General features: G+C 48.8%; 1 protein-coding gene across 3 annotated transcripts in view; it reads right to left on the reverse strand.

Annotated features, from left to right (window-relative positions):
* Irag2 (inositol 1,4,5-triphosphate receptor associated 2) overlaps window positions 1-12,655 on the reverse strand; it is a 51,009-nt gene that overhangs the window by 559 nt on the left and 37,795 nt on the right. For all 3 annotated transcript variants that reach the window (XM_038319221.1, XM_038319222.1, XM_038319223.1), the window contains 8 exons: window positions 12,063-12,203; window positions 9,411-9,545; window positions 5,865-6,012; window positions 3,706-3,749; window positions 3,143-3,205; window positions 2,985-3,034; window positions 2,383-2,484; window positions 386-493 (listed from right to left, as the gene is read on the reverse strand). In XM_038319221.1, the coding sequence (XP_038175149.1) occupies window positions 386-493; window positions 2,383-2,484; window positions 2,985-3,034; window positions 3,143-3,205; window positions 3,706-3,749; window positions 5,865-6,012; window positions 9,411-9,545; window positions 12,063-12,203 (791 nt within the window). The remainder of the gene's footprint in view (window positions 1-385; window positions 494-2,382; window positions 2,485-2,984; window positions 3,035-3,142; window positions 3,206-3,705; window positions 3,750-5,864; window positions 6,013-9,410; window positions 9,546-12,062; window positions 12,204-12,655) is intronic.

Genomic DNA, 12,655 nt, shown 5'->3' on the forward strand with positions numbered 1-12,655 from the left:
TCCCGCTGAGCCAGCGCCTTCCATGCTCCAGTAAGCTGGAGAAAACCAACCTTCACACTACCTCGCTGGCCTCGGCACCGGTCCCCAGGCTGTTTGCCCGGGACCGAGCCTGGGACTGAGCCTGGGACTGAGTGGGGGCGGGGAGGGGGGACGACTGAGCCTGGGACCGAGCCTGGGACCAAGCCACAGCTGCCTGGCTCCAGAGACAGGTTCCTGCACTGCATAGAGCAGGGTCAGGGGAGCTGCTACAACGGACCACCACCACCACCGCGCTGTGGTCCGTCTTAGTCATAACAATCCACACGCCTGTCTAGAAAGCAGTTTGAGCGCCATGACTAGCCCTGTGTTCTCCACTCCCGCCCTCCACAGTGAGTGAGCATCTTACACTGCCCCGCTGTCCCAGGTGGAGGGGCTGCTTCTCTTTTCAGAAAGGCTGGCCTTCCTGGTCATCTCCACTGCCTCTTCTGCCGGTGGTTCAGGGGCATCTCGGGTTCTGCAAATAGGTTTTGAAACTAATGATAACGTGCTACGTTTATAAACCATCACTGAGGTCTATTTATATAACTCCAAGTGCTCAAATTCTAAATGTTAGATCACCAAACTTAGAGGAATTTCAGATAACTTGTGTGTAGTATGCTGGCAGTGACACCCCCAGAGGAAATTCAGGATTCTAAGTGATCCTTAGCCACTTCTGCTCAGTAGTGCGGCTCTGTGTGCCCATCCTGAGCCATACTTCAGTGGCATGTTGGTGGCCCATTTCCTGAAATGATAACTCCTTAGAAGAGCCGACTCTCCTGTTTTGGTGTCTCCTGGGAGCAGTCTATTGCCCTTGTTTCCTGATAGAGCCTTGGCTGGCCTCACCCTTGGAGTGGTCCTCCTGTCTCTGCCTCCTCAGAGCAGGGGACCCTAGGCAAACTCTTCTGGCTTCTTTTTGATAGTGTTTGGATCGGTGCTGACTTGGAATACGCTCCAAGTGCCGCTCCTCTAAACATGTTAATTTAAAAAGCATATGAAAATAGTCTGAATGTGAAGCTAGCTAAAACGGGTACTTAGAGACCTAGGAAGTGTCTGGACTGCGTATATTTTAAATCATAACCTAGAGAGGGCGCCCTCCACCTAAGCAAACTGACTTAACTAATGGCTCCTCCTTCAATTTGAATTTTGAAATTCTTAGCTCATGATGCCCATGATTGCCAGAGGAGAGTGTCTAAGGAGGAGGGGACATGAGGTTACCGGTCCCATGAACATCTTAATCTCTGTCTTCTGTTTGCAAGGACTGAGTGAAGCTGTAGGCAAACAGTCTTTGAAGGAAGCCCTTGTCATTTTCCCTACATAGCTCAGGCCATCACTATAAATGGGGAGCATGTGCCTGTGTTGTCAGAGCAGACCATCACCATAGCTAGATGGGAACATGGGCTACTAGATCCCGGGATGTGAGAGATGCCTGTGATGTCAGAGCAGACCGTCACCATAGCTAGATGGGGACACGGGCTATGGGGTCCCGGGATGTGAGAGATGCCTATGATGTCAGAGCAGACCATCACCATAGCTAGATGGGAACACGGGCTGCTGAATCCCAGGATGTGTGAGATGCCTGTGATGTCTCTTCCTGATCTTAGGGCTGAGCAAGTGTGCTGGAGGTGCTCAGGGATATGTTTAAAATCCATTAAATGAGAGACCTGAGGGAGAAGTTATAATAGGTGACCAAACGGACCAAGTCAGGTGGCATGAGAGGCAGTGGCATCGAGTTACCTCACCCTTTGCCCTCTGGTTTTCGCTGTGGAAGCATACAGCATATTTTAACTCATTAAACTTGCTAAACATATTCTGTGATTCCCAACATTCAGAAGTCTGAGATAGGAGGATTGCTTTTTAGTTTGAGGCCAGCTAGGGCTACATAGCAACCCCTGTGTGTCAAAAAGACAAACTCTGCTGAGCAGAGAATGAAATGTCTCTCCTTTACACAAGACAGACATCACAGAGGGCATATGTTACATGTGCAAATATATTCTCTACCCATTTCTGGTTTAGTACTCTACGGTGATGGAGATTTTAGTTTTGTGACCCTGGCGATGGGCACGCCTAGGTCTGGGAAATTCCAGGGAGTTATTTAACTTAAAGTACTGCCACACTGAGGGCTGGAGGGGCCACTGTGTTCCCAAATGACATTTATAAAGTGGTTCAGAGTCTTCCCGTCCTTCTGCAGGAAGGACAGACATCATGACAGATCCCTCTGCAGGCCTCAGCTCACACCAGGCTGACGGACATCATGACAGATCACTGCAGGCCTCAGCCCACACCAGCTGACAGACAGACATATTATGACAGATCACTGCAGGCCTCAGCGCACACCAGGTTCACGACACACCACAAGTTACCTACTTCACGTCACATTTCTCGTCATCGGCGTCTGCCCAGGAATAGGTGCTAATAAATCGGTGTAGCGAGGGGCGGTGCTCACTCTGCTTTGTCCCCAAAATTCTCCTACACAAAGATAATGGCCATGTGATAAGCAAAGCTGTACCTGCTACCAGTGTGTCCCCTGACTCTTAAGACAGTGCAGAAATCACACTGGCTTGTTTTTTGTTTCCCCTTTGCACATCCAGGTAACCCTTATTCCCCAGTGCAGCTGTCATAACAGAATGCCACTTTGTGTGTGTGTGTGTGTGTGTGTGTGTGTGTGTGTGTGTGTGTGTGTGTGTGTGGTTTTTCAAGACAGGGTTTCTCTCTGTAACTTTGGAGCCTGTCCTGGAACTAGCTCTTGGTAGACCAGGCTGGCCTCGAACTCACAGAGATCCTCCTGCCTCTGCCTCCCGAGTGCTGGGATTAAAGGCGTGTGCCACCACCGCCTGACCTGAATGCCAGTTTTAATGTCTGCACTGCTCACACTCCGAGCAAATCTAAGGTTACTGTAAGCGCCCACCTGCTTGAGCCCCACTCTCAGCTTGCATGGGTTCCCAGAGTGGGGCACGGGTCACACTTACCAGCTGCTGGACCGCCGACTGAACCTGTCATTGTTTTCCACCCCAGACACCTTCAGAAGGCCGAGAAATCGTAAGATAGAGTTCAGTGAAGGAATCACGTTTGGGTCATAGGGCCAGACGAGTTTACTTCCAAGGCAGAGGCCTCCAAGTGCACTTACCATCCCTATATTTCCAAGATTCCTGGGTAAAGAGGCAATCGTCACTCTTCGAAGAGACGATGGCTACAGAGGAGAGAAGAAGTACAATTAGAAAATCGGGGCGTGGGAGGGGGTCACGTCCTCCGCACGCTGCTTGCCACCACGCTCAGCTTTCAGGAAGCAGGGGAGCATTCAAAGGCACTGCATGGAGAATCACCTTCCGGAACTTCTGTCTCCCCCAGCCTTGGCTTTATGACTTCCCCTAGCCAAGAGTGAGGTCTCTTATCTGGGCTTTCACGGATCTGTCTTCAGCTTACACAGAACACCTTTGCTGTTGGGTCACACTGTGCGTGTTTGCACCGAGAAACACGCTTATGTTTATGACTTTTTCCTGTATTTTTCTAAAAAGACTAGCTGTATTGTAATTTAGCCAAATGTGTTTTTTCTTCTCTTTTGTTACCTTCCCTTTTCTGCTTAGAAGATTTAAATCTGTGACTTCAGTAAAAGGTACATCATTTCAAATACCATATTAACATCCTATGAGCATTTTGTCTGTATTTTTTAATTATGAAATTAGTAATTACCTTGGAATTGAGAGAAGATGAACGCTTTTTAATCTGACAGTCATCTAAAAGGAAAACATTACTGCGTTAAAATTTTCTGAGAATTATGTGTATGTTCTCCCTGCGTGTATGTCTATGTACCACATCTGACCCACACACATCTGACCCCCACATCAGACCCCCTACATTTGACCCCCTACATCAGGCCCCCCACATCAGGCCCCCAACCCCCTGGATCTGTGCACCACACAAGACTCCCCCACATCTGGCCCCCGACATCTGACTCCTCCCGCACCTGACCTCCCCGCACCTGTCCCCCCACATCTGACTCCCCATAAGACCCCCCACATCTGATTCCCTCATATCTGACCCCCCACATCTGACCTCCCCACACCTAACCCCCACACATCTGACCCCCCCACACCTAACCCCCACACATGACCCACCCACATCTGACTCCCCACATCAGACCCCCCACGTCTGATCCCCCACATCTGACCCCCCCACATCTGACTCCCCACATCAGACCCCCCAAATCTGATCCCCTACATCACACCCCCCACATCAGATCCCCCCACATCAGACCCCCCACATCAGATCCCCCCACATCAGACCCCCCACACCTGACCCCCCACACCTGACTCCCCACATCTGACCCCCCACACATGACCCCCCACACATGACCCCCCCACACCTGACCCCCCACACCTGACCCCCAATCCCCTGGAACTGAGTCACGGATAGCTGTGAGCCACTGTGTGAGTGTTGGGACACAGAAAGAGCAGCTTAACCACTGGGCCATCTCTCTGGTCACACGTTTTTACATTTTAAAACTCACAGGTGCATCTCTGTCAAGTAAAGGTCATAAACAGTTTATGATGGAGGTTACAGGAGAATTGCTGTGGCCAGCCTTGGTTACAGAGCCACACCGTCTCAAAAACCTAAAACCAAAAGACTCAAGGAACCACTCACAAAGATGTTTAATTTGTTCTATTTTGTGGCACTAGGCTTGAGCTCAGGGACTTCCTATGCGTCTGGCAAGTAAGTGCTCAACCCCTGAGCAATATCTCCAGCCCCGACAGCCCCCAAATAAACCACTAACATTTCTGCAGCTGTCTACAGTGCCTGCTAGCATGCAGAAGAACATTAAATAGAGGGAACATTACTAAAGTAAGAATTCTGTTCAGAAGAGCTCATACTGTTTACTCAAAACCATTGAGAGCTGGAGAGATGGCTCAGTGGATAAGAGCAGTGGCTGCTCTCACAAAGAACCCAAGTTCAATCCCCAGCATCTTTGTCCAGTTCCAGAAGGTCAGACACCCTCTGCTGGCCTCCATGGGCACTGCATGTACACACATACAAGCAGTCATGCCCATAAAATATAAAGAAGTAAATTTTTTTAAAAAAATTGTAAGATTTATAGAAACCATGTGTTCTCATCTGTCTCCCAATCTAGGATCAATAACTCCTTCAAGAATCCAAACTATGGGCTGGGAGTGGTTCATTTATTACACATTATCATGTGTGGAGAAAGAACCAGCTCTAATGCACCCTGGCTAGATACTAGAGTCTTCTTAAGGAGTGGGACTAAGGACCTTGTCTCTGTGATCCAAAGTAAATAAATGGATTTTGAGGATGACACCAAAGAATCCTCGGTGTCTTTCTGGTTTTTTTTCCCTGTAATTTTATATAAAACATAAGAACAAGATTTTTTTCCTAATATAAACTTAAGAATCCTGTTAAATGATGCAGCAAGACACTAAGGGATCATGAAAGAGAATCTTAGAAAATCATAACTATTATCTTTTAAAATTAAAACTATGTAGGCCAGGCATGATGGTGCACACCAGGCATGATGGGAGACAAAGGCAGGTGGATCTCTAAGTTTGAAGCCAGTCTGCATCCACATAGGGAGTTCCAGGAAAACCAGGGCTATATAGAGAGATCCTATTGATGAGGAAGGAGGAAGGAAGAAGAAAAAAGAAGGAAGAAACTAAAACTCTGTGTGTGTGTGTGTGTGTGTGTGTTCACTTGCATGTGGGTGCAGTTGCCCACTGAGGCCAGTAGAGGGCATCAGATCCCCTGGAGTTGCAGGCTGCTGTAAACTAAGGGGCGTGGTTTCTGGGACCCAAGATGAGCTGCAAACACTCTCAGCAGCGAAGGCAGCACATCACCGTTACCCTCATCTTCCAGAGGGGCGAAGGACCTCTCGTTCTGCAGCAGAACCTGCTTCAGCTCCTCCAGCTCAGTGTGCTCCTTGGCATACATCCTCTTCAAGTTCTCCACATGCTGAATCATGACTTCCACCGCCTTGCTCACCCGGCTTTCCTGCAGGAGTCAGCTTCCATCAGCAACACCATCCTCGGTGCTCAGGTAAAACACACTGAGGCCCTCAGGGTGGCTTGGCTAGTGAAAAGCCGGTATGCAAGCCAGAAGGCCTGAGTCCACCCCTACAGCCCACACTGCAGGACAAAGTCAGCTCTCCCAAGTTGCCCCCGACCTACACACGGGCACTGCAGCAAACATGTACTCACACCCACACACATGTGCATGCACCCACACAGGTACACACACACACACACACACACACACACACACACACACACACGCTGCTTGTTAAAGAATAAAGTGTTGGAAGGATTAGGATTTGACATAAGCAGGACCATTTTGGAAGCCGCTGTGTTAGTATAGCGGCGGGGGGTGGGGAGAGTGGTGACTTAGGTGCAGTTGGTAGATGTGCCAACAGCAATTGTGGCTGTATTCTCTTGCTGGTCTGAAGAGCAACTAGGCGCACTTTAACAACTGATGCAGGAGATAGGAGTGTTGAAAGTCTCCCCCATCTGGTGTGGGAGGTCCTTCTGTCTATGTGTTGATTTTATTGGTTAATGAACAAATAAACTGCTTTAAGCCTATGACAGGGAAGAACAAAACCAGGTGGGGAAAGCTAGGGTGTATGCTGGGAGAAAGAAGGGCAGAGTCAGAGAGATGCCATGGATCCACGGCCGGAGGTAGACCACGACCTTGTGGTGATGCACAAATTAATGGAGATGGGTTAAATTAAGATGTAAGAGTTAGCCAATAAGAAGCTAGAGCTAATGGTCCAAGCAGTGATTTAATTAATACAGTTTCTGTGTGGTTATTTCCATTCTAGGTGGCTGGGACAAACAAGCTGCTCTCCTTGCAACACCCATCAAATCTCCACTAGTCCCGGCCTGTGCCACTAGGACTGGGGGAGGGAGGCAGTGGGTAGAGAAAGGGCCCGAGGGTCTGTGGCTTTAAGCAGGCTAAGTGCAGCAGGTATCAGGCATCTGGGAAGAAACACCAGGTCCCATCAGGACCTTGAGACAGAAGATGACATGAAACTCAGTAATCTGAGGTCACCTTGGTTTTGTGAGCATGTGGGTGGATTTATACCACCTCTCTGCCCCCTCCATCTTACAAACAATGTGCACCTGTACCACTGAAATGGTTCCGTAGACTCGGAAGAACTGGTAGAGGGGGTTTCAGTTGGCAGGATTGAGGCTAAAGTTTCTGGGTAATCTGGGAAAGGATGGGATCTTGTGTACAGGTAATATGGCTGCCCTTAGACAGTGCAGGAGATGACTGTCTACAGCTGTGGAAGGTGAGCCGCATCTGGGTTCTGACGGCAGGTTCAGGTCAGAGGCAGGTCCCTCTCTCTGTGCCAGTTTTCTAGTAGCAAAGTCACTATTGGATGGTGAACACAGGAAAAGGCACGGTGGTGGTTTGAGGACAAGATGTGAAGCTGATTTAGAAGGGACGGTAAGCTCCCATGAAGCATTGGATGTAAGTGAAGAGCTCAGTCAGCTCGGGTGAGCCTGAGTCAGCACAGGGTGAGCCTGAGTCAGCACAGGTGAGTCTGAGTCAGCACAGGGTGAACCTGAGTCAGTATAGGATGAGCCTGAGTCAGCAAAGAGTAAGCCTGAGTCAGCACAGGTGAGCCTGAGTCAACATAGAGTGAGCCTGAGTCAGCATAGGATGAGCCTGAGTCAGCATAGGGTGAGTCTGAGTCAGCACAGGTGAGCCTGAGTCAGCATAGAGTAAGCCTGAGTCAGCATAGGGTGAGCCTGAGTCAGCACAGGTGAGCCTGAGTCAGCATAGAGTAAGCCTGAGTCAGCACAGGTGAGCCTGAGTCAGCATAGAGTGAACCTGAGTCAGCACAGGTGAGCCTGAGTCTGCACAGGTGAGCCTAAGTCAGCACAGGGTGAGCCTGAGTCATCATGGGATGAGCCTGAGTCGGCATAGAGTGAGCCTGAGTCGGCATAGGATGAGCCTAAGTCAGCATAGGGTGAGCCTGAGTCAGCACAGGGTGAGCCTGAGTCAGCACAGGGTGAGCCTGAGTCAGCACAGGGTGAGCCTGAGTCAGCACAGGGTGAGCCTGAGTCAGCACGGGTGAGCCTGAGTCAGCACGGGTGAGCCTGAGTCAGCACAGGTGAGTCTGAGTCAGCACGGGTGCACTGTTTTTCCTCTGACACGGGCTGGTAAAGAAGTGGTTTGAAACATGGAAGGTGGAAACGGTTCATGCAATAGGGAACTCTGGATCTGAACGTAGAGTTTAGCTTGGTCAAGAAAGAAGATGGGAGAGTATCGGATGGGAAGGGGGCAAGCAGAGGCTGACAAAAGCACATGTCCATCATCATAGCAAGAAAGCTATGGATCATTCTTAAAATGGAAACATGTCACTAAGGGGCCCGGTAAGCATGCGATAGGAAGCACAGATGCAGACACAAAGTTGGTGAGGGTAGGTAAGGCAGCTGACAGAGACACCTGGGTTTTTAAAGTCTTGTGCACACATAACTTTAATCCAAATAAATATCAACAGCATCCCCAACTGAAGGGTTGAAAACGCTAGGCTGCACAACACACTGTCAGACTGAAGCCTCCAACACGTTAAGTATCTTCCTAAGGAAAATCTTAGCCCACTAAACATCTGTTTAGTGTCGATTTTCAGAAGTCTCCTGGGAACTGCTCAGGATGAACACTTGAAATCCTGCTTTTCTATGACTCTGTATAACACTCAAACGAAAGCAGATAGGAGGGTAGGCGGGGGTGACTAAGGAAACCACAGTCAGCACTGAGCATCCAGAGGGAGCAAAGCCCCGCCGCTCAGGCATTCTGGAAGCTGCAGCTGTGCCAGTGATGCCGGCACCAGTGCCCTTTCCCAACCACCGCACACGTGCACTGATGCTGGTCCTCGGAGTTCCCTGGTTCATTATTCTGTCATTTGTGTTGTGGTTCCGACTCCCTCCATGGGAATAAAAACAAAGCAAACAAAAACAAAAACAAAACAACAACAACAAAAACCCTTCATGGGTTTTTCAAGGTGAGCATGGGAGAAACACCCTAAAAAGGAAGTGGGTCTATTGTGATCTGGGAGAGAAAGGGGCTTACATCTCACCCTGGAATACACTTCTGCAAACCCACAATGCAGACTACACAGGGCCGTGCCTCCCTCTTTGCGACAGCCAGCTCCCACCCCATCTCTGCCTCTTTTCCTCTCTTTCCCACCTTGCATCCCTGGCTGGCCCGGAACTCAGTGCAAACTAAACTGGGTTTGGACACACAAGGATGCACTTGGCTCTGCATCCCTGGTGCTGGGTTTAAAGGCTTAAACCAACACCTGGAAGCCCAGAAGTGTTCCGAAAATGTCTTCTTATTGTGTAGCCCACACTCTGCGAGAGCACAAAGACTCTCAGCTCCACTGTTACCTGATTGATGGCCCCCAGCATCTCCGCCCTGCTGGCCACACGCGTCGCACACTGGCTGAGAAATGTTATACTCTTCTCCAGCTTCTTAATGATCTCCTGAGCCTGGTTGTCGTCCTCACACAGAGGTGCTAATGACTGAGTGGGAAGCAAAGCATTAAAACGCGCTTGACAGAGTTTCTCACACTTACTAAACCCGCTTTCAGATCTAAGCATCCGATGGAGAGCAGAGAGCACTGCCAAACCCCAGCGGTGCAGGGCATGAAAACATTGTGCTGGGTCACAAGCACACAATGCCTAGCTCTCCCTTCCTGCTGTGTTACCCCCATGTGCGCTCACTTTCCTCTGTGGCTCACAAGACGGGATGAGACAGACAATGCCTGTAAGTGGAAAGTGTCACATGAGGACAAATTAACTTTTTCAGAGGAGAATCACAATAATTTGAACTGGATCAAGACTGATTTTAGAATCGCCTAGGAGACACCCCATTGGGTGTGTCTGTGGTAGTGCTTCCAGAGAGGAGGGAAGACCACTTCTGAATGTGGGGACCACCATCCCACACCACCAGGCACCACAAGTGGTAGACTGATTAATAATCCTGGAAATGCCAAGCTTTGGCCTTTCTGGTTTGATGTGGGATTCTCCTCTGTATTCTAATAAGGAAACTGCCTTGGCCTGTTGATAGGGCAGAACTTAGGTAGGCAGGGAAAACTAAGCTGAATGCAAGGAGAAAGGAAGTAGAATCAGAGAGCCGCCATGGAGCTGCCACCAGAGTCAGACATGCGGAAACTCTGCCAGTAAGCCACTGCCACATGGCAATACGCAGATTAGTGGAGATGGGTTAACTTAAGATGTAAGGGTTAGCCAATAAGAAGTTAGAGCTAATGGCCAAGAAGTGATTTAATTAATACAGTTTCTGTGTGGTTATTTCGGTTCTGAGCAGCTAGGATGAAAAAGCGGCTCCTTGCAACAGCGGAATAAAAAAGAGATACCAATATTCAAAAGCAACACAAGAATCAGTTGTGTTTCTGTGCACTGAAGCTTCTTAAAATAATAAATCAAGAAAACAATTTATTTAAAACAAATATTGCAAAGAATATAACACCCCGAAATAAACCAAAGCAAGGAAGTAGAAGACTTATCCTTGAAACCTACAACACGAAGACACAAATGGAAAGGTTGACAGACCTGATGACCAAGCAATCTATAGAGTCTGTGGAATTTCAACAGTGTCATCTGGGAGTGAGCAGAAGTAGAGAGATGTGGGGGCTTGGGGAGCATAGCTCGGGGTTAGACCATGTGCCCCACATTCGTGAGACTCTGATGCTGATCCCTACCACTAAAAAGTATGAAAAAGAAAATGTTGTGGAATATTTAACTATGTAAAGATGTGTTGCTGTTTTACCTTGCCTGCCTAAGGTACCTGATTGGTCTAATATAGAGCTAAACAGCCAGTAGCTAGGCAGGAGAGGGGTATGCAGGGCTGGTGGACAGAGGGAATAGATAGGAGGAGAGGAAGATGAAGAGAACAAGAAAGACCCCCTGGGGTAGCCAGACAAAGCAGCAGCAGGAACAGTAGGGCATACAGAAAGAAAAGTCAAAAGTCCTGAGGCAAAACACAGATGAAAAAAAAAAAACATGCTGGGGCTGGAGAGATGACTCAGAGGTTAAGAGCATTGCCTGCTCTTCCAAAGGTCCTGAGTTCAATTCCCAGCAACCACATGGTGGCTCACAACCATCTGTAATGGGGTCTGGTGCCCTCTTCTGGCGTGCAGGCATACACACAGGCAGAATATTGTATACATAATAAATAAATGAATAAATAAAAAAAAAACAAAAAAACATGCTAAGTTATAAGAACTAGCCAGAAATGAGCATAAGGCAAGGATGAGCATTCATAATTTGAAGTCTCCGTGTTATGATTTGGAAGCTGACTGGTGGCCCAAGAGAAAAAGGCTGGTACAAAAGCTACCCTAAAATTAGGGTCATCTATCGAGGAAGAGTGAAGAGCTGAAGAAATTTAATGAAAGGTCAGAATCAGAGGCGCCATGCTTTCTGATTCTAAACCATGCAACACAGTTGGCGAGGTGGCTCAGTAAGAGCGGGCACATGCTGTCAGCTCGCATGACTTGAGGTCAAACACCAGGACCCACATGGTGAAAGGAGAAAATTCCCTCAAGTGTCCTCCACCTCCACATGTGTGCCATGGCATGGCCCCCAATAAATATAACTATCTCCTGACCTTCATACGTGCTCCATGTTATGTGCCCCCCACATACAAAATAAGCAAGCATAATAAATTTTGAAGAGTATTGTAGACACCACCTCCAGTAATTCAAGTGGGATGGTACTGGGACAAACACATAGACTACAGAACATACCAGAAGGCCAGAAAACAACTCACATCTGTGGTCAAATGATTTGTGAGAAGGAAACCAAAAACACACAATAGAGAAGGGATGTGAGAAAAATGTGTATATTCATATGCCTAAATATGGAACTGGACTCCTGTACAATGTACAAAAAGAAAGTAACTGAATAGCTGGTCATGTGGCTCACAGCTGTGGTCCTAGCACCGGAGTGGCTGAGGCCGGACAGGGAGAGGGAGAGGGAGAAGAAGAGGGGTGGGGGGTAAACCTGTAAGTGTTCGCTTACCTCTAAGAGCTTTAAACAGTTGGTAATTTCTTTCTTCAAGTTTTCCTCCGCCAGGTCCCGGGACCTCTCTTCAAGCTTGACTCTCTTCTCCAGGGTAAACCAGTCACACTTAAGGCCCAAAGACAACCTGAGAAATTCTGCCTGTGGCCACAACAGTGAGGACAAGGAGAGCAGTTAGAGGAGACCCATGTCTCAGAGGGGTGAAGCCAAGCGGGGGCATCCTCCTCCCCTGGAATCCTAGGCTGGAACATGGAAGCTTTGCCTGCACTTAGTCTGGTAACTGGCTTGTGCAAAACCATGATGGGACCATCTGAAGTACAGAGAGAGGGGCAGAAAGAGGGAGGAGAGTGGGAGAAAGGGAGGGAGAGAGGAGAGAGAGAGAGAAGAGGGAGAGAGAAGAGGGAGGGGGAGAGGAAGGGGAGGGAAATAGGGGAAGGGGAGAGATTAGAGGAGGAAGGGGGAAGGTGAAGGGAAAGGAGGGGGAGGCGATGGAGGGGGGAGGAAGAGAGGGAGAAAGGAGAGAGAGAAAAGAGGGAGGGGGAGAGAAGGGGGAGGGAAATAGGGAAGAGAAAAGGTTAGAGAAGGGGAGGTGG

The sequence above is a fragment of the Arvicola amphibius genome, chromosome 2 (assembly GCF_903992535.2).
Source record: "Arvicola amphibius chromosome 2, mArvAmp1.2, whole genome shotgun sequence".
Lineage (NCBI taxonomy): Eukaryota > Metazoa > Chordata > Mammalia > Rodentia > Cricetidae > Arvicola > Arvicola amphibius.